The 27,071-nt window shown below is 39.8% G+C and overlaps 1 protein-coding gene across 1 annotated transcript in view; it reads right to left on the bottom strand.

Moving 5' to 3' along the window:
* unc-104 (kinesin family member unc-104) overlaps positions 1-27,071 on the bottom strand; it is an 871,528-nt gene that overhangs the window by 118,827 nt on the left and 725,630 nt on the right. Inside the window, exon 24 of the mRNA XM_067138474.2 lies at positions 7,039-7,196. Within this exon, the coding sequence (XP_066994575.1) occupies positions 7,039-7,196 (158 nt within the window). The remainder of the gene's footprint in view (positions 1-7,038; positions 7,197-27,071) is intronic.

The following is a 27,071-nucleotide window of genomic DNA, read 5'->3' as shown; positions in this document are numbered from 1 at the left end:
AATTGGTTTGAATTTGATAAGAGACATATAGTGATCGGAGGCCACATTGATGCCTTTCTTTACCTTGACATTCATAATCTCAGGGCTGTTTCTCCTGGAGATTGCAACATGATCAATTTGGAACTCTCCGAGAGTTTGGACGGGAGAACACCAAGTCATTTGCTTTCTGGGTAGATGACGAAAGTGGGTCGACATGACCTGCAGGTTGTGATTTTCACAAATGGACACCAGTCTTTTGCCATTGGGATTTATTATTATTATTATTATTATTATTATTATTATTATTATTATTATTATTATTATTATTATTATTGTTATTATTCCTATCCATGTCTGGCCAGGTTACTCTGCCATGGTAATGGAGTTTACTATGCTGGAGCGACTCTATGCCAAATGTCAGGCAGCAGTCAATTAACCTGTTGTCCGTGAGAGAGCCAACGGCTTTGGGTGGAGGAGCCTTCTGAAAGGGGAAGATGATGGTCCCTCAATGGATTAAATCCCACTGGAACCCATCTTGTTGGAGGCACTGGAACCCATCTAGTTGGAGGGCAGCAGCTTCAAGAGAACTGACTTGAGGCTGATGAGGACCTTGTGCACAGAAACAGCTGAGGACCATAGAATGGTATGCGGGGCTGGATTGGAGGTACGGGTGTCACATTGCGATGTGGAAGGCAACGGAAAAACACAGCATTAATTTTTCCTTGTACAATCATCACGGCTGATAACATTAAACACATGACCCTCAGTCCCTGGCAGACCTTAGATGGTCAGAGGGTGCTAAAGCTCTGGGTTAGCCATCAGGATTGCAACATGGAATATCTGAAGTATGTATGAAACAGGAAAGATAATATCACAGAAGAGATGAGTCTTGGGATCAAGATTCTTGATGTAAGTGAAATGAGATGGCTGGGATGTGGTCTCCAATGACCACACAGTGTATTATGCAGACAACAATGAGCCAGATCACTGACAAAGAATTACTATGATAGTTTCATGCTGGGTGAGCTGCACCGTGAAGAATTGTGTGTCGCTCTTGGCTGTGTCACATTACTGCAGCTCCAAGCTAGTCCTGTAAGTGTCAACATTGTATATGTACCACAACAACTGCGTATAAGGAGGATGAAGAGGTTGAACAGCTCTATGCACAGGTCCAAGTGATGCACATGATGAAGCACCAGCATTTGAATACTGTCATGGGGTACTTCAATGCAGAAGTATGGAAGGGAAGAACAGAAGTGGTGGGAGATTTTGGGCTGGGAAGTAGATTCATTCAGTTCTGCCAGGAAGAAAATCTCTTCAAATTTTCACCATGCTGTCTTTAAACATGGAAGTTGCCTCAAGACAGAGCAGAGAACATAGTCAGGACCAGATTGATTACATCCTGGTCAACCAAAGGTTCAGGAACAATTTCCAGGCAGCCAAAATGTACCCAAGAGCTGACATCGCACCAAACCACAATCTGTGGTTGGGAACATGAATCTGAATCTCAAGACCATTAACAGAGGGCAACAATGCTAATAAATATAAACATGGTCAAAGAGGTCGAGGTTTGCTGCAGACTTGAGGTTGATTTTGCAGAAGGGCTGAAGTGACTGAAGAATAAGGAGCACAATGTGGAGGAGTTGTGGGCAGGCATGAAGCAGGTGCTCATCATAACAGACACAAAACATTTGAGAGCAGGGATGAGCATGAACAAACAGCCAAGAATATGATGCACAAGATTCTGGAGATAATAGATGAGAAACATAAATGGAGAAATCATAACCAACAGTGATACGACCAGGTACATTGGGAAATAAAAGCCAAGATCAAAGAAACTGAAGAAAAGTGGTTGCTGTCAAAATGTCTGGAGACTGAAGAACTATAAGAGAGACATGACAGCTTCAGAAGATCAAAGAGATGCTGGGAATGAATAGAAAGCATGACACTAACATACTGGTCGACAACAACAACCGACTGCTGATGGGCACAGCAAATAAGCTGAAGCTGTGGAATGCATACAATGAGCAGTTACTTGAAGATGCTAGACCAGAGCAACATGGCGTGGTTGAATCAGACACTGGACCCGACATCTTGCAGGAAGTCATGCGATGAGTTGTTCGACAACTGAAGACTGGTAAGGCCGCAGGGCCAGATCAGGTGTGCACTGAAATCCTAAAGCTGGTGGACAACGATGGCACTGATGTCCCAATCTGTTAACGCGGTGTACAGAACTGGCATAATTCCAAATGATTGGCTTAAGTCCACCTTCGTCACTCTACCGAAGAACATCAATGCAAAGTGATATGAGGAACGCTGTACAGTAAATTTGATGAGCCATTTTCTGAAGATGTTTCTGAAGATCATCCACAGCAGAATGTATGTTACATGTGAGGGGACACACTCAGAAATGCAATTTAGGTTCAGAAGTGGTTTTGGGATGTGGGATGTGCTGTACTGCATACAGATCCTAGTACAGCATTGGCAGGATATGAACACGGATGTGTATGCATGTTTTATTGATTACAAAAAGGCATTTGATACAAGTACAACACTGTAGACTGCTGGAAGTGCTAAGGAAGATCGGTCTCAACAGCAGAGACATCCGCATCATTTCAAATCTGTACTGGAACCAGAAAGCCATAATTTAAGTGGAAGACAGCCTGTCTGAAGAAACTGAAATCCAGTGAGGAGTTCATCAGGATTGTGTCTTATCTCCCCTGAATTTTAATGTCTACCAATGGGCAATACCGGGTGAAGCACTGGAAACAGCTACAACAGAAGGCATCTGCATTAATGGAGAGCACATCGATAACATTTGCTATGCAGATAATACCATACTGCCTGCAGACAGCACAGAACATCTTCAAGCCTTGCTGGAGAGAGTCAACACTGCTTGTAAAAACTGTATACTAAAGATGAACATGAAAAAGACCAAGTTCATGATTTTGAGCAAGAGGTGGTCCATCCAGCTAAATAATGCTAGGCACCGAGGAGATCAAGCGTGTTAGACAGCTCAAGTACCTTGGTTGTAATTTGAATGAAAAATGGGAGCTCAGCCAATAGATCAAGGCAAGTAATGAGCATACCAAAACACCTTAATTAAAATGCTCTCTTCAGCAACCACAATCTCAATCTAGATTTGGGGCTGCATGTGTTCAAGGGTTATGCATTTCTCACACTGTTGTATGGAATGGAGGGGTGGACTCTTTTTGAAATGTGGGTCTATTGGCATGTGTTACGCATCTCATGAACTGGAAGAGTAAGGAATACCGAGGTGATTAAAAGACTAAATAAGAAGCCAAAGAACTTCTTTCATCAAGAAGTGGAAACTTGAATAGTTGGGACACATGATGCAGAATGAAAAGTACAGGATCCTACAGTTTGGGATGTAGGGGAAGATCTCTGGACAACAGAGATCTAGACAAAGAAGAATATCCTGGCAGAAGAACCTGAGGGGCTGGTTAAAGATGAACATGATATTGCTTTTCCATGTGGCAGACTCAAAGACTAGAATAGCCAAGATGATTGCCAACCTTTGATGAAAAAATAAGATCATTTTATTATCGTTGTTGTTGTTGTGTATTTAAGAAGAAAGGCAGACTAGAGGAAGAAAGGACCAAAATGAAATTCAACTTGACTTACTAAATATTAAAAATAATACAATCAAACCTGTGCAACACACAGCCCTTTACAGGCCTTGACCTGCCACAACAACTGCTGCTCAGCCAGATGGTCTGCAGTGCCATGTGGTCAGGGTGACAACATCCTCAACTGTATTGACTGGCTTTCATGATCAGATTACCTACATAATTCTAATACCATACCTCAACTCTTTTACTGAGAAAATGATAAAAATATGGATCATTTTCAGTAGATTTGAGGAATTGACGGGGGGGGGGGGGGTAGGAGGAGGAGGAGGAGGATGTAAAGAGGTGCACTTTCTACTTCCCGGCCAACAAACTAAGAGAGGAAGGGGAAGAAAGGTGATTTCTAAGGACTACGAAAATCTTACAGGAATGCTACCACATGAGGCGTATACAAACTCTAATCATAAAGATGGACAAAGTCATTACTATGCATGCTAACAGGAGTACCCACATAATTTTGATTTTTCTTTTGAGCCATTCTGGCATGCATATTCATCATCATCATCATCATCATCATCTCTTCACTCCAGCAAGCTGGGTGTAGTTGTGTATGAGCCTCCTCCAATTTGTTCTATCCATCCACAGATGCTGCTCATATATGCAACACCAGTTCACATCTCTATTTTCGAGGTCCTTCATTATCTGTTTTCCCCAAACATCACGAGGTCTTGGTCTTTTTCCAGGATCATTGTGGTCAAAGTATGTTTGAAGAGTCCTGTGAGGGTTCATTTTTTTCATGTGACCATACCATTGCAATCTCTTCACTTCTAGAGTCTCCAGCAAGCTTCTTTCCAATCCAAGCTGTTGTCTGATATCCACATTCCTTATTTTAACCATTTTTGTTTTTTGTAGACAAGAACAGAGGAACTTAATTTCTGTTGCCTGAAGACGACTCTTTGTTGGTCCAGTAAGTGTTGCTGCTTCCAGGCCATACGTCAATATAGGTACTAGATATATTTTGTACAAGGTGATCTTGGAAACTAACGGAAATGTTTTATCCAAAAGTATTTGACGTACAGCGTGATAGAATTTGGAAGCTTTCTGTATTCTGTTACTAATCTCTTGCTACATGGTATTGTCTGATGACATAACGCTACCTAAATACTGGAAGTTGTCTACAATATCCATCTCCTCATCGCCAATTCTTAGGTGAACAGTTGGAGAGTTTCTACTCATCACCAAGCCAACTGTCTTCGTTTTGCTGATTTTGAGACCTAAAGTTGTAAAAGCTTCATGCCAGAGATCTAGTCTAGTTTGTACTTCTGTCTTACCCCATAGAATTACATCATCAGCAAAAACCAGGATATTAGCTGTTGGATCCTTTCTCTTAACTGCTTTTAAAACCTCATCCATTATGATTATGAAGAGAAGTGGTGAAAGACAACTTCCTTGCTGGACTCCTCTCTTCGTTTCAAACCAACCTGACCTTCCATCCTGGATCTGGACACAACACTAGGTTTGTACACTTGAGGTGTACTCATGCTACGATGTCATCAGGTACTTTCTTATGTCTCAAACATTCCCATATATGCCTGCGTGGTACATTGTCATATGCTTTCTTGATGTCCAGAAAAATAGTTATAATTGTTTTATCTTTCTCTGAATATTTCTCATAGAACATTCTGGTGGCAAAAATGAGGTCTATAGTTGATCTATGAGGTCTAAATCCATGTTGTTCCTCCTCAAGTGTAGTTTCAACATATTTTCCAATCCTGCTCTCAAGGATGGATTCGTAGATTTTGAGGCCATGTGACAGCAGAGTTATACCGCTGTAGTTGGTACATTTCTTTCTATCACCTTTTTTCAACAATGGGATGATGACTCCTTGCTTCCAGTCATTGGGTATTACATTCACTTTCCAGATTCTATTTAGTACCCTGTACATCCACTGTTGTCCTACCTCTCCTAGTGCTTTGATCATCAACACTTAATTCATCTGATCCAGTTGATGTGTTGTTTTTTTAGCTTAGATATGGCAGAAGTAAGGAGGACATAAGATGCAGACTAGCACAAGCAAGGAAGAACTTTCTTAAGAAAAGAAATTTGCTCACTTCAAACATTGATAAAGGAATTAGAAAGATGTTTTTGAAGACTTTCGTGTGGAGCATGGCATTGTATGGATGTGAAACATGGACGATAACTAGCTCAGAAAGAAGGAGAATAGAAGCTTTTGAAATGTGGTGTTACAGAAGAATGCTTAAGGTGAGATGGATAGATTGTCACGAATGAAGAGATACTGATCGAAAATTGGTGAGAGGAGATCGATTTGGCTAAATTTGATGAGAAGAAGAGATAGAATGATAGGACACATCTTAAGACACCCAAGGACTTGTTCAGTTGGTTTTTGAAGGAAGTGTAGGTGGTAAGAACAGTAGGGGTAGACCAAGATATGAATATGACAAGCAGATTAGAGCAGATGTAGGATGCAATAGTTACGTAGAATTGAAAAGGTTAGCACAGGATAGGGTGGCATGGAGAGCTGCATCAAACCAGTCTATGGACTGATGACTCAAACAACAACAACAACAACATTGCTGTCTCTACTTCCAACAATGTCAGACTAGTGGTATTATTTCTGCCAAAATCATAAGGTTCGTCGTCTAATGTAGTGACATTTTCATAACAGTTCAGCAAAGTTTCAAAGTGCCTTTGGAACTCCTGTAATATTTTGGCCTTATCCCTAGTCACCTCACCATTATGAAGTTCTACAGAGTGGATATATTCATTTTGAGTTCTTCTATTCTTAACAATACTGTATAACAGTTTTATATTTGCATCCTGCATTATTTTGGTAGCCAGATCTTCCTTGCATTTCTGCTTTTCAGCTACAACCAACTGTTTGACCTATAATTTTTTCTTTCTGTAAAGTGAAAGCTTCTCCTCTATTTCACGTTATCTCCCCCCATTCTTGCTTGATATAAGGATCTTCTTGCACGGTTTCTGTCATTGATAGCCTTTTTAATATCATCATTCCACCAGACAGTTTTTTAAGGTTTTCTATTTGCATGATACCCATGCATATTCACCTGATAAAAAATATTTGACTACAGTCTTAAAATTTCATTTAACCAAATTTCCAGTTTTATCTTCACATTTCATGTAATTAGGGCATCGATTATGCTAAAATTTACACTTTGCTTCCAGAAGATGACAAGGAGAGACAATCCAAAAGTCAGAACAGAATAAGCTGAACTGCTAGTTATACAGAATATCAGTGCACTGTTGTCCACATCATTTTTCATACTGTTATTTTATCTTAGTCTATTTGCATGATACCCATGAACCTGGAAGTCTATTGGTTTTGATAAGAGATTACTGAACTGATTTCTTTTTGATAATGTCAGACAATATTTTAATTTCATCCAAATAAAATATGTACACATTTTTGTATAATGGAAGTCAGACATACCTAACTCACAGATCTCAAACCACACCAGCACATCATACTTGGCATGAACATGGCTAGTGGTAGGCGAGGGTAGAACACCAAATTTCGGAGATCGTACAGGCTGACTTATAGGAATAGAAGGCGGTAACATTCTCTTAGGTGGCTGACGGGAACCATTGCTGTAAACATACAAATTCTAATATAAGAAATTAAGTTTATATTCAATTTTTATTCCTCTTCTCCATAACTGGAAGTTGTCCAGACTGACAAAGTTTAAAATAAAATTGGTTAAACATATGAAAAAAAAACAATGCAAATTATAGGACAGTTACAATTAAAATTAACACGCTCAGAACAGCATTAATTTAGACGAAACAATGATAACAAAAGATATTAAAACCACAATAAATTACATAAAATTTATGTAGACTATACGGCACATGACTTCTACATTAGCTACATAAATATGGTAGTTCCAAAGGTAGAGAACTTTCTATGGTGTATATGAACACTTCATTATCAAAGTTTGTCTCAAAAATTTCAAGAGTATCGCCCCTTTAGCACCGAGCCTTAAATCTACGATTTTAACAGATGTTAATTTATACTTTCCTCAGCAGCACAGGATTGTAGGTTAGTAGATTTGACATCCTTGTAATGTACATCTGGAGACTGGAGTTTGTTCATTTTCATTCTGATGGAAATAAATTAGCTGAGGCCACTTGGATAACAAGAACGTCAATATAACCAGATGACCTGTCCTAAACTAACGCTTGTGACGGCTTCTTTCACATAAGACTGATAATATTAGAGGTCAAATTCTTTGGAACAGGTATTTCTTGGTTAACAAGTCTTTTCTACTCTTGTAAAGAAGGCAGTTACACAGTCAGGAGGATTGACATTGGCTAGTTCAAGCTTATCCAGGCTTTTCTGATGAAGTGATGGGTGTTGGATTCATGCAAGTTGCTGCTTTTAATGAGAGACTTAAAAGCATTGATATTTTTTCAAAGAGCTTCATAATTTTCAAGAGCATATTACATATAACAGGAAGTGTTAGTGGAGATATGTGATATTTCTTTGGTTGTGATCTTGATTAGTACATTAGCTCCCTCTGTAGATCAGAGGTAGAACATCAGTCTCCAGATTCTAAGATTGCAGGATCAAACTTGGCGGAGGTAGGAAGATTTTTGAAGGGAGGAAGAAATTCCTATTGACATTCCTTGTCATACAATGTTGGCATCTACAAGATTTCTGCTGACACAACTGGTGTTTACATGATGAAATTAAGTAAAACTTATGCTGGGTCGCCATTGATTAACATTTAACAACAGCATGTTAAAAATGATATGCTGAAATTGACATGCTGAAACAATACACATGTGTATTGATTGGGTGGACCAAAACCTAACATTGTTTCTTAGTTTTAACTGTATCAATGCGGATCTATACGATTATGTTCGTAAATCATACTAAAGTTCGTTTAAGGGAACTACATTAAAATCATGCTCAGGCATTCTAAGAAAGTTTTTAAATCCAAACCTGTCTTCTACTTTATACTCATTCAGAATTTCATCTACAGTGTGCCTTCTATTCATATATTCTCGTACCCCACATTCTCCTTTCCTTCCTTCTCAAGAAGGGCCGTTGACTTAGATGTTAGGCCCCTTTAAACAACAAGCATCATAATCCTTCTCAAAATCCTGTAAGAAGCAACAGTGGCAATAACAAAGGCCACTGTCCTTATTTGAAAATGCAAGACACCACCTGAATGTTTTAACACAAACTGATATGATGAACTAGCTGTGTGTAAACAGAGGAAGTCAAGTTTAACATGTTTACAAGTATGGACACAATGTTAAATGAAACATATATACATCATTATAATCATCATTATAGACCGTTATGCCTTTCAGCATTCAGTCTGCAAGCCTCTGTGAATTTACTAAACGTCACCACAATCCTTTATTTGCAACTAGTGCTGTGGCCTCATTTAGTTCTATACCTCATATCTTTAAATAGTTAGAAACTGAGTCTAACCATCATTGTCTTGGTCTCCCTTTGCTTCTCTTACCCTCCATAACAGAGTCCATTATTCTCCTAGGTAACCTAGACTCTTCCATTTGACTCACGTGACCCCACCACTGAAGCCAGTTTATGTGTACAGCTATGCCATCGAGTTCATTCCTAACTTAGCCTTTATCTCCTCATTCCGAGTACCCTCCTGCCATTATTCCCACCAGCAATCATTCTTGCTACTATCATGCCTGTTACTTCTAACTCCTGAATAAGATATTCTAAGTCTACCCAGCTTTTACTCCCGCAAAGCAAAGTTGGTCTGAGTACAGACCAATGTAAAGATAGTTTTGTCTGGGAGCTGACTTCCTTCTTACAGAATACTATTGACCACAACTGCAAGCTCACTGCATTAGCTTTACTGCACCCTCATTCAATCTCACTTACTTTATTACCACCCTGGGAGAACACACATCCTAAATACTTGAAATTATCTACCTGTTCCAGCTTTGTATTACCAATTTGACTTTCAGTTCTGTTGAATTTCTTACCTACTGACATCAATTTAGTCTTCGAAAGGATAATATTCATACCATACTCATTGCACCTCTTTCCAAGTTCCAACATATTAGACTGCAGGGTTTTGGCACAATCTGCCATTAACACCAAGTCGTCAGCACAGGGCAGACAGCTTCCTACATTTCCACCTAACTGATATCACAGATGTTTTCATGTATTTAAAAAACATTGTACAACGAGATACTTGTAATTGGGCTCTTAGACCGAAAAGACTCTTACTGACACTTGAAGTGTGCCTGCGCTAAGCGTTGAGTGTATTCTGTTTCTACATTGGTCGTTCCCTCTCCTGTCCCTTCCCCTTCCCTTCTCAAATGTAGTCTTGGTGGCTGGTTGTATCCAGCGTTTGATCCTCACTATCGATTTGTCGCTCTCTAGAGCATCTACTTGGAGGTTCCTTTTGAACCCAAGGCTTCTGGGCTGCGAACATTGGAGCGTAAGTCGTGAGTGAATCTTGCATGTGTATATTGAGTGAGAGGTTAATGCTTGTGGCCGTGAATGTGCTGTGTGGATGCGACGGGTTCGTAGTCCAGGGGCCTATGGCCAGTTGAAGGCCGTTTCTTTTTGTAGTATGTATTTTTCAAATGTTATATTCTACTACTACTTGTGTTCCTGTTATATTACCTGTGGGTTGTATATACAAGGCCAACAGGAGTTTATTGGATTACTTTTAATAGGTTCTTCAGTTATGGTACTGTAAATATGTTGTTACCATTGAATAAAAGACGGATGAATTTACAGATGGAAAGCTCCCTAACCTCGGTCCACCTAGCTTCCTCTCTGGACATGTTCCTATTTTCCTAGGCCCTAATGCTAGCACCTTCTCAGGTGGTAGTGTGATTACGTTGTTTCCATCAGTAAATTCAATCTTGTCCCTTATTCTTTCGTATCTAGAGGAGCTAATATGACTGATACTAGTAAAGATGCACAAGGGACAATGGGATCCGTTAATGAAGATAGGATACGCGAATGTTTCGGTCTCAAATTGCTACGAACCGAGGAGCTGGGATATGAACTGAGTATTAGGGGGAATTCTCTTGCCGGCACATTAGACGATAATATTAGATTACTTCGTTCCTCGTTACGCAACCCTGTTAGTTTATCGAGCTGTTGTTCTTGAGAGTGCGTTAGGTCGTATCGGGGTTTCGCTGTCTCAAATAGAGTCCACGTTGGACGAGTTTAATCAAGGTCAAAGTGATGTTACACGAAAGCAGATTTGTCGTATTAAAGCTTGCCTGCTTCATTACAGGAACCGTGTGGCTGATCTCCAGGTATTATTTGGTGATAGTATGGGGCGATTATGTAAAAACCTTACTAGTTTTGTGGTCGAATAAAATTGAGTCTCTTTAGGGGTTGGGAGATAGCTTGTTTTCTGTCTCCGTTGAAAATAAGCCTGCTGATGTTGCTGAACGTACTGAACAGGGAATTTTGCAACCACCGCCTGGTCATCCCATTTCATCCGGCGATGATTCATGTGCGACAGAGAATATTTCTTCAGTCGTTAATTTCACAAAGCTACCACATCTGCTACAATTACTTATTAAAGGGATGAAGTCTTATTCTATTGACTCTATCGAACAAGTTATTGAGTTCCTGCGCACTCTAATTGAATTTTCGAGAACAGTGCTGTATATGGTGTCAAAGATGATCTGATTTTTCAAATTTTGTATCCGCATGCTTTTGGAAACTTAGCCAGTCGCATAGCTGTGGCTATGTCTGAACGTGATTCTCTTGGGGATTTCCATGCAAAACTATTACATGAATGTATTCCTACCAGAGCACTATCATCTCTAGTGCAGCGACATTTCTTTCGAGTACAACGAAGTAATGAATCACTCAGAGAGTATGTTAGGGACATTAAAATGTTTGAGAGTTTTCCGCTTGAAATATTCGGAAGGTGAGATTGTGAGTTCTACTGTTGAAGGTCTGACGCCCGAGTATAGGTCTTACTTGTCATTTTCATCAAGGCCTAATTCTTTCCTCGAGCTAGAAAACACTTGTGTTGCAGCAGAAGGAGTGAAATATGCGGACTCACTCCGTAATATCGATAGACCATTATCTAGTAGCGCTTCTGTCCCTGTTTCGCCTTCTATTGACAAAACACAACGTTGTTTTCTGTATAAATCGGCTGATCATCTACGAAATGCTTGTACTCGACGGCAGTTTTCTAAACCTAGCAGTAGTGACTCCGGTTCTCAGCCCGTAGAATGTAAGTGTTACGAGTGTGGGTCTAACACACATGTATGTCCTAATTGTCCTGTAATTCAAAGAAATCATACCCAATCATCTAGAGGTGATCGCGGCAACAGGAGTTGACTAGGAAAGCTATCATGTAACAGAGTGGCAGAAGGAGTGCCGGTCGCACTCAACGGTCATTCGTTGATGTTCATTCCTGAAACTGAAGGTTGTTCTGATCTTTCAAGTTTGTTTGAAAGCCGTTTGTTTGGGTCTCCTAGTAATTTGCGAGATTGGACTCGAGTAAAGGCCATTCATCGACCTCAACTGCCCTATTTGAATGTTAAACTAAACAAGGTACCCATGTCTGCCCTAGTTGATTCGGGGAGCGTAGTGTCCTTAATTGATAAAGAACTTTATGATCTGTTAAAGAGCTCCAATAAGTTTAATAGACTAGAACCTGTGTCTTCCACGTATGTGACGGCGAATGGCAGTAAGCTAGGTATTATTGGCACATTTAGTTTCTGTAAGAATAGCTTCCTTTTCTTGGAAATTCAGCTTCGTGGTTGTCAACAAGTTATACTGTGCAATAATACCAATATAATGGTCCGTTATTGGACATTATAAATTTCCCAGCTCACTCATTCTTGGTTGCCTGCGTTTCGTGCAGTCATACTGGGAGCCGATTTCATTGCACATTCTGGGCTCATTCTTAATTTGTTTGCAGGATCTATTTATTCATTTTCAGTTTCAGCCCAAGATATTGATCCCTGTGTTTTATCAATATCCTTTGAATGGAAAGATCAAGTCGAATGAGACTATATTGTCGTCTGTTGATGTTGGCCTACCTGATGTGTCTCATCTGACGTCTGAGCAGGCAGAGTGTATTCAGAGTTTGTGTAAGGAATTTTCCAAAGTCCTTGCGGATAAACTTGGGCTAACAAATGTCCTTGAGTACAAGATCGAACTTACCAATCACACCCCTGTTAAATCACCACCGTATCATTTAGCACCGCCCAAAATGAAAGTCCTCAAAGAGCAAATCCAAGCTATGTTAGATCAAGGTATCATTCGGAGGTCTACATCTGCCTACTCGTCACCGGTATTTCTGGTTCCTAAGCCACAAGGTGGCTTTCGCCCTGTTATTGACTATAGGGTACTGAACAGGAATATTGCTAAAAAATCTGTCCCACTGCTTGATTTACAATCGTGTTTTGCTTGGTTCAGTAAGGCTACGATCTTCACTTCCTTAGATCTGAATCAGGCATATTTTCAAATTCCCCTGGCAGAGGAATCTAAGCATTTAACAGCTTTTGCTACTGACTGTAACCTTTTCGAATTCGAGAGAATCCCGTTCGTATTGGCCACAGGTGCTTCTGTTTTGACTCGTTTGTTACACACAGTTCTTTCTGACATCAAATTCAAGTTCGTCATAAATTATTTAGATGATCTGATTATATTCAGTGAGGATTTTGAGCAACATGTCCATCACCTTCGGGAAGTTTTTAGCCATTTTCAGAAGGCAGGTTTAACTGTCAAACCTACCAAGGTCTCGTTCATCAGACCACAGATTTCATTCTTGGGACATATTGTGTCATCTAGTGGAGTAATTATTGATCCTGATCACACCAAATCTATAAGAGAGTTCCCTCCGCCTTGTAATGTCAAAGCTGTTGCCTATTGCATTGGCATGTGTAATTTCTTTAGGAAGTTCGTGCCCAATTTTGCTCAGAGGGCTATTCCATTGAACTATCTTCGGAAGAAAGGAGTCAAGTCTGTTTGGGGATCGGAACAGCAAGTTGCTTTTGAGGATTTAAAATCTGCTATTGCTAACCCTCCTGTCTTAACTATCCCGGATTTCTCCAAGCGATTTACTGTCAGACGGATGCTTCTGGGAGCGCTATTGCTGGAGTTCTTCTCCAAGACACTGAGCTAGGGCGCCGTCCGGTTGCTTATGCATTCAGAACGTTAACCTCTGCGGAAGCAAAATTCTCTGTCCACGAGCTCGAAGCGCTCCCTGTCTTGTTCGCTTTGGAAACATTCCGTTTTTACATTGAGCACTCTGAGTTCGACCTTGAGACCGACAATCAGGCTCTTTCTTGGGTTTTACGGATACTCGTTCGACAGGTAGACTTGCTCACTGGGCCATTCGTATTTCCGCTTTCAAGTTCTCTGTGAAGCATATTAAGGGCTCCGAGAATGTTGTTGCTGACGCGTTGAGTCGTATGTTTTACCCTGGTACTGATGATCTGGTAGAAGAAGAGAAGGTTGGGATAGCTAATTCTGTTTTTCTAGAAATTCCTGAATTGTTTCAGGGATTGCGTGAGCATCAAGGAAAAAATTAAACTCTCGCTGGCATTATCCGGAGAATTTCTGAGAGAGAAGTAGTCAAGCCATACGTCATCAAGGATGGCGAGCTGCTTTGTGTTTCTCGTTATGATCGTAAGTTGAAAGTCGTTCTTCCCTCTGCCATGGTCCCTGTGATTTTCAAATATTTCCAAGTTTCCCCTTTAGGTGGTCATCTTGGGATCTTCAAAACTCGAGAGCAAGGATTAGAAATCATTTTATATGGAAGGGTATGGATGCAGATATTTGTAAGTACATTCGATCTTGTCCTGTCTGTTCCTTAAGTAAGCCAGCTCAGAATACCCGATTAGGTTTCCTTGCCTCTGAACAAGCTAATCGCCCTACGGAGAAGCTGTTTGTAGACCATTTAGGACCTTTCCCGCATTCCCGGTCTGGCTGTAGATATGTGTTAGTTTGTGTTGATGCATTTTCCCGTTTCGTTTGGTTATTTCCCACGCGTGATACCACAACCAAAAGTACTGTTATGTTTGAAACAGATTTTTGGAACGTTTGGTCTTGCCAGTATCTGGTGTCGGACAATGCTTCAGTGTTCACTTCTCATGCATTTAAGTTCTGTTTTGGGTTAGGAATAACCCATATTACTACTTCTCTCCACTACCCAAATCCTTCATATGCGGAACGTTTTAACCGCAACTTGAGATTAGCCTTGATTGCCTATCACTCAAATGATCACTCTCATTGAGACTCTAATTTGGAATGGTTGTCCTTGGCTTTCAACTCAGCTAAGCATGAATCGCATGGGCAAACTCCTATCAAACTCATGTTTGCGTTCTCTCCTAATTCTCCATTAGCCAATCTCTGGTCGATTAATGACCTTTTGCCGGAAGTTATTGAACCCTCCTCCATCCGTGAGACTTGGACTAGAGCCCATCGTAATCTCCTTATATATTATATTATAATAAGGGTCGCAAAGCTGGTAATTTCAGGGTTGGAGATTCTGTCTTCATTAAGAATTATCCTGCGAGTTCTAAGGCCAATCATCAGGCTGCTAAACTAGCTCCCCGATATCGAGGTCCGTGGGAAATTTTGAAGTATTTGATGCCTGTCACTCTTTTGGTTCGGGATAATTCAAACGGGAAATTGACCCGTGTACATCTTTCTCAGGTAAAGGCCACTTAATGCTTTATTAAGAGAAAGTCTTGGTAACTGCTGTTTTTGCCAAGTTTCGGTAATATACTATTGGTCTCTCGGTAATGTCTAAAGTTATGAGGTGTTCTGCCTTTTAATACTGTAACTTATTCAGAAGCTGATGACCAAGATAGTAAATGTAAATAGTAAATATTGTAAGTTTTTCAGAAGCTGATGACCGAGAGAGTAAATGTTTGGACTGCTGACAAACAGGTCAATAATGGGATATGTATTATTCTATTTCCATAAATTTATACCTGAAGTTATGATTTATCAGGTCACATTTTGGATATTGTAAAGTTATTTCCAGGTTAGTTACTATTGTAAGTTCTGTATATATATATATATTTCCTTTCAGTTTGATATGTCAATTCTTTGTTTCGAGGCCTCACATTAGATTAAGTATGTCTGTGTGTGTAATGTTCTGTTGTTCACTAGTTTACTACGTTTGAGAAGTATTCCATGTTCCCCAATCCTTTACCCCATTTTGCTGCCGCATTTCTGCTGTGTTTGGCTTATGCCGCAGGAATTCCTCCGGGAGCAAGTGTGGTGTTAACAAGACTTTGGAGAATCCTGAAATCCGATCCTAATGGTTCGAGATGGCCAGTCGATCCACAAGGAGAAGTTTGCTGTCTCCCTCTTTGGTGCTTGGTGCTGTACTAAGTGATGTTAGGACATCATTATTCTATTCCTGTAATCCGCTGCCTCATCGAGGATATGCTGTGTTGTGTCCTGAGACACTGCTTGTCACCACTGCGATCTAGCCAGCTGTCCAGCTGTTGGAGAATTTAGTCTCCTCTGTACAGTGTGTGCTGCCCGCTCCGTTTACCTTCTATGAACTCGTATCGACAGTCGGCACACACCTAGGGTAGTGTGTGTTGCGTGCTGGAAATTTTTATTTTTTTGCTAAGGGCTTTACGTCGCACCGACACAGATAGGTCTTATGGCGACGATGGGATAGGAAAGGCCTAGGAGTTGGAAGGAAGCGGCCGTGGCCTTAATTAAGGTACAGCCCCAGCATTTGCCTGGTGTGAAAATGGGAAACCACGGAAAACCATTTTCAGGGCTGCCGATAGTGGGATTCGAACCTACTATCTCCCGGTTGCAAGCTCACAGCCGCGCGCCTCTACGCACACGGCCAACTCGCCCGGTAATGTGCGTGCTGGAAAAACTGGTTGGGTAACTGACCTCGTCAGTTCCCTCCCAGAAGCCTCGCTATGTGTATATCGACAGCTACTGTGTGAAGTGTTTTCTTTAATATTCACTGCCATGCCTATGTGTATATTGCATCCCCAATGGACTAATAAAACTATGTGAAGTGTGTTGTATGGGCTTGGCCCGGTTTCAGGTGGGGAGGATATCACAGATGTTTTCATGTATTTAAAAAAAAATTGTACAACGAGATACTTGTAATTGCACTCTTAGACTGAAAAGACTCTTACTGACACTTAAAGTGTGCCTGTGCTAAGAGTTGAGTGTATTCTGTTTCTACATTGGTTGTTCCTCCTCCTGTCCCTTCCCCTTCCCTTCTCAAATGTAGTCTTGGTGGATGGTTGTATCCAGCGTTTGATCCTCACTATCGATTTGTCGCTCTATAGAGCATCTACTTGGAGGTTCCTTTCGAACCCAAGGCCTCTGGGCTGCGAACATCGGAGCGTAAGTCGTGAGTGAATCTTGCCTGTGTATATTGAGTGAGAGGTTAATGCTTGTGGCCGCGAATGGGTGTGTAATTGGATAAGAGTTGTGCTTCTGTGTGTGCTGTGCTGTGTGGATGTGCCGGGTTCGTAGTCCAGGGGCCTATGGCCAGTTGAAGGCCATTTCTTTTTGCAGTATGTATTTTTCAAATGTTATATTCTACTACTACTACTACTACTACTACTACTACTACTACTACTACTACTACTACTACTACTACTACTACTTGTGTTCCTGTTATATTACCTGTGGGTTGTATATACGAGGTCAATAGAAGTTTATTGGATTACTTTTAATAGGTTCTTCAGTTATGGTACTGTAAATATGTTGTTACCATTGAATAAAAGATGGATGAATTTACAGATGGAAAGCTCCCTAACCTCGGTCCACCTAGCTTCCTCTCTGGGTATGTTCCTATTTTCCTAGGCCCTAATGCTAGCACCTTCTCACTGCCACTTTATACCTTTCAGCAGATGATCCATGTAAACTATGAACAACAAAGGTGAAGCCTAGTCTAACCCCTGTAAGTACCCTGAACCAAGAACTCATTCTACCATCAATTCTCACTGTGGCCCAATTGTCAACATAAATGCCTTTGATTGATTTTAATCACCTACCCTTAATCCCGTTGTCCCCTAGTATGGTGAACATCTTTTCCTTTGGTACCCTGTTGTATGCTTTCTCTAAATCTATGAAACATAAGCATAACTGTCTATTCCTCTCATAGCATTTTTCAATTACCTGGCACATAATGCAAATATGATCCTGATAGCCCGTCTGTGGTCTGAAACCACACTGGTTTTCATCCAACTTACTCTCAACGACTGATCGCACACTCCCTTCTAGGATGCCAGTGAATACTTTGCCTGTTACACTAATCAGTGTGATACCTCGATAATTGTTGCAATCCTTCCTGTTCCTTTGCTTATAGATAGGTGCAACTGATGCTTTTGTCCAATCTAAAGGTACCTTACCAACACTCCATGCTTATATTACTCGATGAAGCCATTTCATCCCTGCCTTCCCACTGTACTTCACCATTTCAGGTCTAATTTCATCTATCCCTGCTGCTTTATGACAACTGAGTTTGTTTACCATCCTTTCCACTTCCTCAAGCGTAATTTCACCATTATTTTCCTCCTCCCCATGAGCTCCGTTGTTCACGACACCACCATGAGGATTTCCTTTTACGTTCGAAAGATGTTCAAAATATCCCTCCACCTCTCCAGTGATTCCCTGGGATCTATTATGAGTTCACCTGAATGAATCAAAACACTGTACATTTCCTTTTTCCCTCCCCTCCTTAGATTCTAGATTACTGTCCAGAAAGGTTTCCCTGCTGCGTAACCTAGCCTTTCGAGGTTATTACCAAAATCTTCCCACAATTTCTTATTTCGCTCCATTTCTTTCATTTACATACAATTCCCTGTCTGCATCAGCCCTTGTTTGGAGCCATTTCTGATAAGCCTTCTTTTTACGTTAACAAGCTGCTCTCACTTTATCACTCCACCAAGATGATTGTTTTTCCCATCTTTACACACAGTTGTTCCTAGGCATTCCCTTGCTGTTTCTACTACAGCATCCCTGTATGCCACCCATTCTCTTTCTACATCCTGGACCTACTTACTGTCCACTGTTCATAACTTCTCACTAATCCTATCAATGCACTTCTGTCTAATTTCCTTGTCCTGGAAATTTTCTATTCTTATTAGTTTGCAAATAGATTTCACTTTCTCTATCCTGAGCCTAGAGGTACTTAATTCACTACGATCAGATAGTGGTCTGTATCATTGAAAAATTCTCGGAAAACCCGTACGCCTAGCCTCCTATGTATAGCGGTGAATAGCCTTACGCTTGAAGAATGTATTCATAACTGCTAAACCCATACTAACACAGTGAACACTTCCCATTCCCATTAGCTTCCATATCTTCCCCACATTTACCAATCACCCTTTCATATCCTTCAGTTCTATTTCCGACTCTCGCATTGAAATTGCCCATTAGCACTATCCTATCCTTGCTGTTGACCCTGACTATGATGTCACTCAATGCTTCATAATACTTGTTAACTTCATTCTCATCTGCACCCTCACATGGTGAATACACTGAGACAATTCTCGTCCTAATTCCTCCAACTGCCAAATCTACCCACATCATTCACTCATTTACGTGCCTAACAGAAACTATGTTGCATGAAATGGTATTCCTGATGAACAGCCCTACCCCTTTCCCTTTGCCCTTTCCTTTAACACCCATCAAGTACACTTTATAATCTCTTATCTCTTCCTCGTTATCTCCCCGTACCCAAATAGCATTAACTCCTAGCACATCCAGATGCGTCCTCTTTGCTGACTCAGCCAGTTCTACTTTCTTTCTTCCATAAACCTCATTAATATTGATAGCTCCCCATCAAATTCATTGTTGTTAAATGTTAATCAGTAGAGATCAGCCTTTAGGCATTGCTTGCCTAACAGAGTTCTTATTTCTCTGCAATCTAGTTTAAAAAACACCACACAATCATCCAATCAAAATGCCTCCACATGATAGCTGAGGCCATAAGCTTATTCTTGCTGGCCTTTTTCCTCAATTTTTTCGGGTTGGTATTTAGTGTGGATTTGGCCCAGTTTTACAGCCAAGTGCCCTTCCAATGCCAACCTTATGACGAGGGACGTACTACTCAATATTGTGTGTTTCTGTGGTGGTTTTTCAGGATTATTTATTTATTTATTGTATGATGAATGTATGTACATATATATTGTACCGGGAAAGCCGCAACGAGAGAAGTCCGAAGTATGTTTGTTGAACTTCGCACGAGGTGGAAGGTAGGCAGCCCGCCGAACGCAGTGACGTACCCAGCGAGTGACGTGGTCGCCGTAAGTCAGCTATACGCGACCATATATGGTAATGTTCCAGCTTACCCTCAAAAGTACATTTTGCGCTACTTTATCGCTATTTCGACACTGCCATCTTAAAAACCATTACAATGGACGTAATCTGTCAAGATTTCAAGAAAATTCACCAAGTATTATAGGAGTTGTAAGGGTAGATAATACCCGGGTTCTAGACACTTCCACGAGAACGGGTATAAAAGGAGGACCACCCGACCTACGAATTCAGTATCTGTCACTCCGCCGTCTCTGTGACACGGGTGACAGGAGGAGTATTGTGTGTGTCGAACTTCTAGTTGACAGTCTTCGAAATCCAAGTATTGGAACTTCGGTATTTTCTCTAAGTGTTGTGTTGGGACTTGATCATATTCTTGAAGTGCCTGATTGGGACTTTGTTATTTTCTGCGAGCATCGTGTTGGAACTTTGTCATATTGACACATTGGAACTTTGTTATTTTTCGTGTGTCGTGATTGGACTTTGATATTTTCTTAAAGTGCCATATAGGAACTTCATTATTTTTCCGAAGCGTCTCATTGGAACTTAGTTATTTTCGGCAAGGGTCGCAGTAAGACTTTATTATTTTCTTAAGGTGACGTACTGGAACATTGTCCGCGGAACTTTATTTTCTTCGAGTGTCGTGTTGGGGCTTTAATATTTTGACACATCGGAACTTTATTTTCTTCGAGTGTCGTGACTTTAATATTTTGACACATCGGAACTTTGTTATTTCTACACATTGGAACTTTGTTATTTTTTTGAAGTGCCACATAGGGACTTAGTTATCCGACGACGATTGAAAGGACTTTGAATTTTCACGAGTGTTGTGTACCACATTGAACTTACGTTTCGAACTTATTCGAACTTGTATTTTGTGAATCAATTTCTGGAACATTGAAATTTTCTGAGCGTGTAGGATGAACTTGTGCCCTACTAACATAAACTTTCGTGTGAACGATATGACTTGTTTTCCCAAGTGCCTCATTGAATTTATGTCTTGTAAAGACTGTGACACTTAGGGGACGTTCAACATTATGTTTAATTGTGAAATATGCAATACTTTCCAAGTGCTGCACTGGGACTTGTGTTTTGATTCTTATCCTTATTAAAGACTGTGACAATTCAGAATACGCATGTCGCGTTCCCAGAAAGCCTAGAACTTTCCAGTAGTTTGGGTGAATCCATAATTTATGAAGTCAGACTTTTTCTTTCAAATATCATTTTCTTTAATGGCTATTCACTTCGCCTGTTGACGGAACAAGACAGTTTCCGAGTGCTATTTATTCAGTTCATTGCCAATGTGTTTTAAATCTTCAGAAACTATGCATTAAGAACTGTGGTGACTATAATCCTCTAGAACATTCCAATTTACAGTAAGCTTGCATTATGAACTTGCATTTCTACCGGTACAAAGTCAAAATCATCTTGTTCTTCGAGTGATTATTCCAGAACGTTTTGATTTAATATCTAGAGTGCAGTAACCATAATTAAAAGGTCATATCTGTTCAGACAGTGCCATGAATGTGTGGAGTGCCGTGCAGAAAACTCAAGTGTGAATTACGTCTCAAATCGAACCCAGAAATGTGTGCCAATCTTCGAGACATTCCAGAACCTCGAGACATTCCAGAACTCCTCATCCGAGCAGGTGTGGTCTCTGCCCAGGCGACGTCCAGTGCCATCCCAGGATTCGGAGGTACCAACCAGCCACGACACTTCCATGCTGCTGTACGAAGGTGATATGAACTTGCTTTTGATGATCAATAAACTCAATTTATCAAAAGAATCTCCAAAATTGATACCTATACCCCTCTCTGTACCAACTCCAATGATAAAGCCACTCCCTAGGATAAGATCCATGCTCGTTAATTTAATATCAAGCACCTTAAAGATATGAACACTTTTTACAGGTACAATATAGTTTCAGGAGAAATGTGCATAGTCACAAGTCCGTACAATACTACAACTCCAGGTCTAGTATTTTGATCCAATCAACTGCTTCATTCAATGTGCGGTGAATGTCCATTAGCGTTCCTTTGAAATCTCGAATTGAGCAACAATGTGGTGGATTGACTGAGAAGAGACACCACAATCACAATCTGCAGAGCTAGTCCAGCCCCATTTGCACAATAGATAACCACATCTGCCTTGTCCAGTTCTTATCCGATTGATGATTCTCCACTGTTGTCTTGGAAGATCAAATCCTTGTACATGTTTAGAAGGATTCTCAACTAGATGTTTGTTGACTATTGAAGACTGATCCCACTGGGCTTTCCATGAACTGTTAACAAGAAAAGAGGTACTTTCAAGATCTGTTGCTGTACACCAGGGTGGTTTCCTTGATTTCAATCATTAGTGTTCAGTGTATGTAATATCTTGATGGAAGGGTAGTTGGGGGTTCTGCTGAATGTTTTTCCAAACCTTTAGGAGACCTTCTGATCGTCTTAGGGCTGGAGGTGGAATATTACTGAGAACAGGAAGCCATAGTATCTTCGTGCTCTGAATGCATCCCGTGATTATGCGCAGTGCCTGATTGAGTTGTACATCAATCTTCTTAGTGTGAACACTATTGATCCAAGAGGGGCAGCGGTATTCAACAACAGAATATATAATAAGGCTAATGCTGTTGATCTTAGAACATGAGTATTGGCTCCCCATGATGTACCAGCAATTTTCTGAAGAATATTATTTCTAGTTTCAGGAGGAAGAGATGTGATTTAAGAAAAACATGAACACCCAGAAACACTTAATCCCCAAGCTAGAGGAATTGACCACCATCATCAATTTCCCTCGTCCAACTCCCACTGCATTGGGAAGTTTATGACACTTTATGACACTGTGTTCCAATCCAGGTTTCTTCTATTTTTACTATTCTTGATCATTTACTATCAAGTTAGCCTGGGTATTCCTCTTGCCCTCCTTTCTTCTATCTGGGTCTCCATTGTCTACTTCAGCATCCTTCCTTCTTCCATCCTCTTAATATACCCAAATCATCAAGTTTACTTTTCTCCATTCTGTTGTAAAGATTTTTCCACTATGATTTGCTTCCTGACATCCTCATTTCTTACTCCATCTTTTCTTTTCTTCCTAAAAGAATTTGTTTCACTGGCTTGGATTTTATTCTCCATCTTTTTGTCAGTGTCCATTTTTCCAATGTATATGTGAGTATATCATATATTGTACCCAGATGAGATGGGCCTTATATATCATAATTTGGTATTATAATATAAATGCAGACATATGAGAATATTAAATTATGTACAGTGTCAGTTTGGTGTGAAAAGAAGAATTTCGACATAGTCAGACAGGATCGAGACAATCCGTCGCCACAGTTAAGCCTGTCATTATGGGGAGAATATTTCTTGGTCAGAAAGTTAAGAGGATTAAATCTAGAGCTCACAACAACAGAAGTAATGACTACAAGGAAGTGAGAGAGCTTTTATTTCTGAACAAGGTGCAGCCGATGTGTCACAAAATACTAAGAATATGACGTACTAGAGTTTCCAACGCCTCGAGGCATTTTGTGGTCAGGTTGCAAGGAAGCGATATTTGAAATAACCGCTGCTATGGTAGCCATTGACAAAATTTATCAGAGGCTCGCAGATGCACCAACTTAAGAGAAACCGAGGCGAACTCCAGTTAGCTTCTCCGATAAAAGTAATTAAATTATTCCAACCACGAAATTAAACAGAGGGGATTTTTGTGATATCAACCCAATGTTGATTAATTGTAATTGTAATAAATTAAAGTAAAGAATTCTTGGAGAGCCTCCGTGGCTCAGACGGCAGCACGTCGGCCTCTCACCGCTGGATACTGTGGTTCAAATCCCGGTCACTCCATGCGAGATTTGTGCTGGACAAAGCGGAGGTGGGACAGGTTTTTCTCCGGGTACTCCGGTTTTCCCTGTCATCTTTCATTCCAGCAACACTCTCCATTCTCATTTCATTGCATCTATCATTCATTAATAAATCACTTTGGGAGTGGCGACCCCATCGTACTAACAGCCTAAATCTGCTTCATTCATTACATCCCTGACCCGGTCAATGACTGGAAAACAGGTTGTAGGTCTTCATTTTCAAAGAATTCTTGGAAATGACCCACGCGAGCTCGCCATTGGTCAAAACGACCACGCATCAGGAACGCCGACTTAGCGCGCGAAAAGGTGGAGGACAGAAATCAAGTAATATCTCCATGATCGCCGAACGATATGTGTTCAGAATACGACACGTGAATGTGTATCGCCAGTTTATTAAGTGGGATAAATTAAGAGATCCAAATCCACCTCCAAATACTGATCTAGGATAACCAACCCCCCTCTCCCTGGTATGACCACGGATGACCCCGGCGGGAAACCATATCGTCCACAAATAACTTGCAGTTGGACCTCACATTACCAGTTGTTAAAAGTCACCAGTTGTTACCAGTCGAGCTTCACATCAACCAGTCATTTGAAATAACTTGATATGCTGACACGGTGACTCTGTAACTTGGTACCAGAAAACGCATTATAGATTCTGTTAGAGTTGAAAGTACGTTAGTAGTCAGGAAGGTGAAGACGAACAGTGATAATTATTCAGTATATCGAGTGTAAATTATCAGTATCACTGTATGTGAAATTAATACATTTCTCAACATTTCATGTGTTGGAATATAAAGGATCGACAGGAACGCCGATAATACTTTTTGAAGGCAGTGTTCAGAGCCTGAAATAAATATTTCATAATAGACGGTGTAACAATTATTGTAGCAGGGAACTGTAGGAGCGAGGCGATCACAAGATGGTATCATATACTTCAGGAAGTGCGGGATAAAGAACGCAATACGCGCTGGTTCAAATGAAACGACACTTCGTCATAATGTGTCACAATGTGTGATTCGGGCTCCAGGAAGAATAATTGTGTAAATGTAATGGGTCTAAAGGCACCTATAAGTGTTTTCTTTATTCTTGTATAAATTAGTGTAAATTCTCTAGTAAGGTATTAATCATGGGTAGTCGCCCAGAAGTGTTTTATTGTGTTAAATTTATAAAGTGCGATATGAAGTACGAGTAAAATTACCATGGGGTCTTGAGGCTTCTCATCCGCTACGAGACAATGGAATTCTACATAGGAATGAGTACACAAATTTAATATTTGGGTATGTTATCGCGACTAAACGGGGTTCAATGTAGATTAATTATGGTTACTTAACATGGTTCGCCTCCCGAATCCATGATTTTTTTTGATAGACGGACGAACTAATTTATATTAACGTAATAATGGGTTAGATTAATTAATTGAGTGTTTGTTGTATAGTATAATGTAAATATGGGATATTTCTTTCAATTAATGCATGCTGTTTGTGGATACTTTGATTTAAGTTCAACTCAAGTGTTAGATTTCCTTTTGTGCTAACCCATTTATTTGATTTTCAATCACTGCGGTGATTGTATGTTAGTATGAATATTTGTTACCAGACAGCCAGATTATGAATGTGCCAGAGAGTAAAATTTGTGTTGCGTACGGAAGGTCATAATAACAACAACAACAACAACAATAATAATAATAATAATAATAATAATAATAATAATAATAATAATAATAATAATAATAATAATAATAATATTTTGTGCGTTTGCAAGTTAAAGTATAATAATCATGACAGTGCTTTGTGAGTGGCAAAGGAAAGTGAATTATTAATAATAATAATAATAATATTTTGTGCGTTTGCAAGTTAAAGTATAATAATAATGACAGTGCTTCGTGAGTTTGCTAGTGCAATGTGGAGATGACATGTAGCGTTAAAGAATTTAATTCGGGCAGTAAGTTTGATTTTACGTAAATTGTTGATTTCATTTTTTGGACTTTATCTTAACCATTAAATTTTGTTTAAAAGCGATAGAGGCACATGAATTAGAATGGTCATGATATGTTGAAAGCCCAGAGTGGTTTGAGCCCATATTTAGAGTTGGAAGTCATGAGGGACGAAAATCCGGCTTGAAATAAAATTGAGCTGTACTGTTTGTAATGATGAAATAGATGAATCTCAAGGCCTAAGATGATATAAAATGCCGATTCCGGTGTTATGAGTGGTAGAATCCACGCACCGAGGATTAATTTATGAATTAAATGTTTGAAGAGTTCCAATGGAAAAAAGATGGACTTTGAATTAATTGGAAGGAATAGTTTAGCAATCACCGGCATTGGAGGTATTTGCCCAGCTGCGATGTGCCATAGGTTGTGAGATGTGTCTTGGGAGGACAGGTGTCCCCATAAAATTAACGGTAGTACGAACTTGAAGGTACGGTCCTGAATACCGTGTTGTCCCGACCGACATATAGCAGATCCTAGTGGTTCACAACGGGATTTAACATGTGACTGAATTCTAAAGAGTGGAAATTAAAATATCAAACTTTCCATTTTTAATAATAATAATAATAATAATAATAATAATAATAATAATAATAATAATATGAAGAGGAATAATAGGAAGAATTTATTCGATTAATTTGAGAATAATTATGGTGAGATCAAGGTAAAATATTAAATCCATGAGGAATAAGTGATACGATAATGATAATCTCCACTAATAATAATAATAATAATAATAATAATAATAATAATAATAATAATGAAAGGTTGAAGTAGCAGAAGAAGAACTTGCAATAGTATTTTGAGAATAATAATTATGATGACAGAAAATTAAGATATTTTATGGATGATGATTCATTGTTACAAACCTAATAATAATAATAACGCCTTCCAGAAAACAGACTGACAAGAATCTTACTTGAGGCAACAGAAAACATCAAAACAAATAGGTGGACAACGGAAATCCACCAAGACCTGGAAAAATCAAGAATCAAAGTGGCCGACATCGCTAACCGAACCTGCTACAGAACAAAAATCAACAAGTGGGAAGTAGAGTCAGAGAGAAACCACAAGAAGAAGACAGGAGCCAAGTGGACAGAAGAACGAAGAACCACGATGAGAGAAAAATTGAAGGCTGCCTGGCAAAGAAGGAAATGCACAACTTCTAAGTGAGCTTTGCGTGATCAGTTTTCTGGTCTTTTTCGCATCTAATAATAATAATAATAATAATAATAATAATAATAATAATAATAATAATAATAATTTATTAGGAAACTGATCATTAAATTGTGTGGATAAATTACGAGGAAGAACAACCCTTCGTTTGAAACGTCGGCAAGGGTTAGCATATAATCATCCCGGATGACAATT

Source organism: Anabrus simplex, chromosome 1 (assembly GCF_040414725.1).
Source record: "Anabrus simplex isolate iqAnaSimp1 chromosome 1, ASM4041472v1, whole genome shotgun sequence".
In the NCBI taxonomy this organism is placed as follows: Eukaryota; Metazoa; Arthropoda; class Insecta; order Orthoptera; family Tettigoniidae; genus Anabrus; species Anabrus simplex.
Note: the sequence above shows the minus strand (reverse complement) of the source record. Positions and strands in the feature narration are given on the sequence as shown.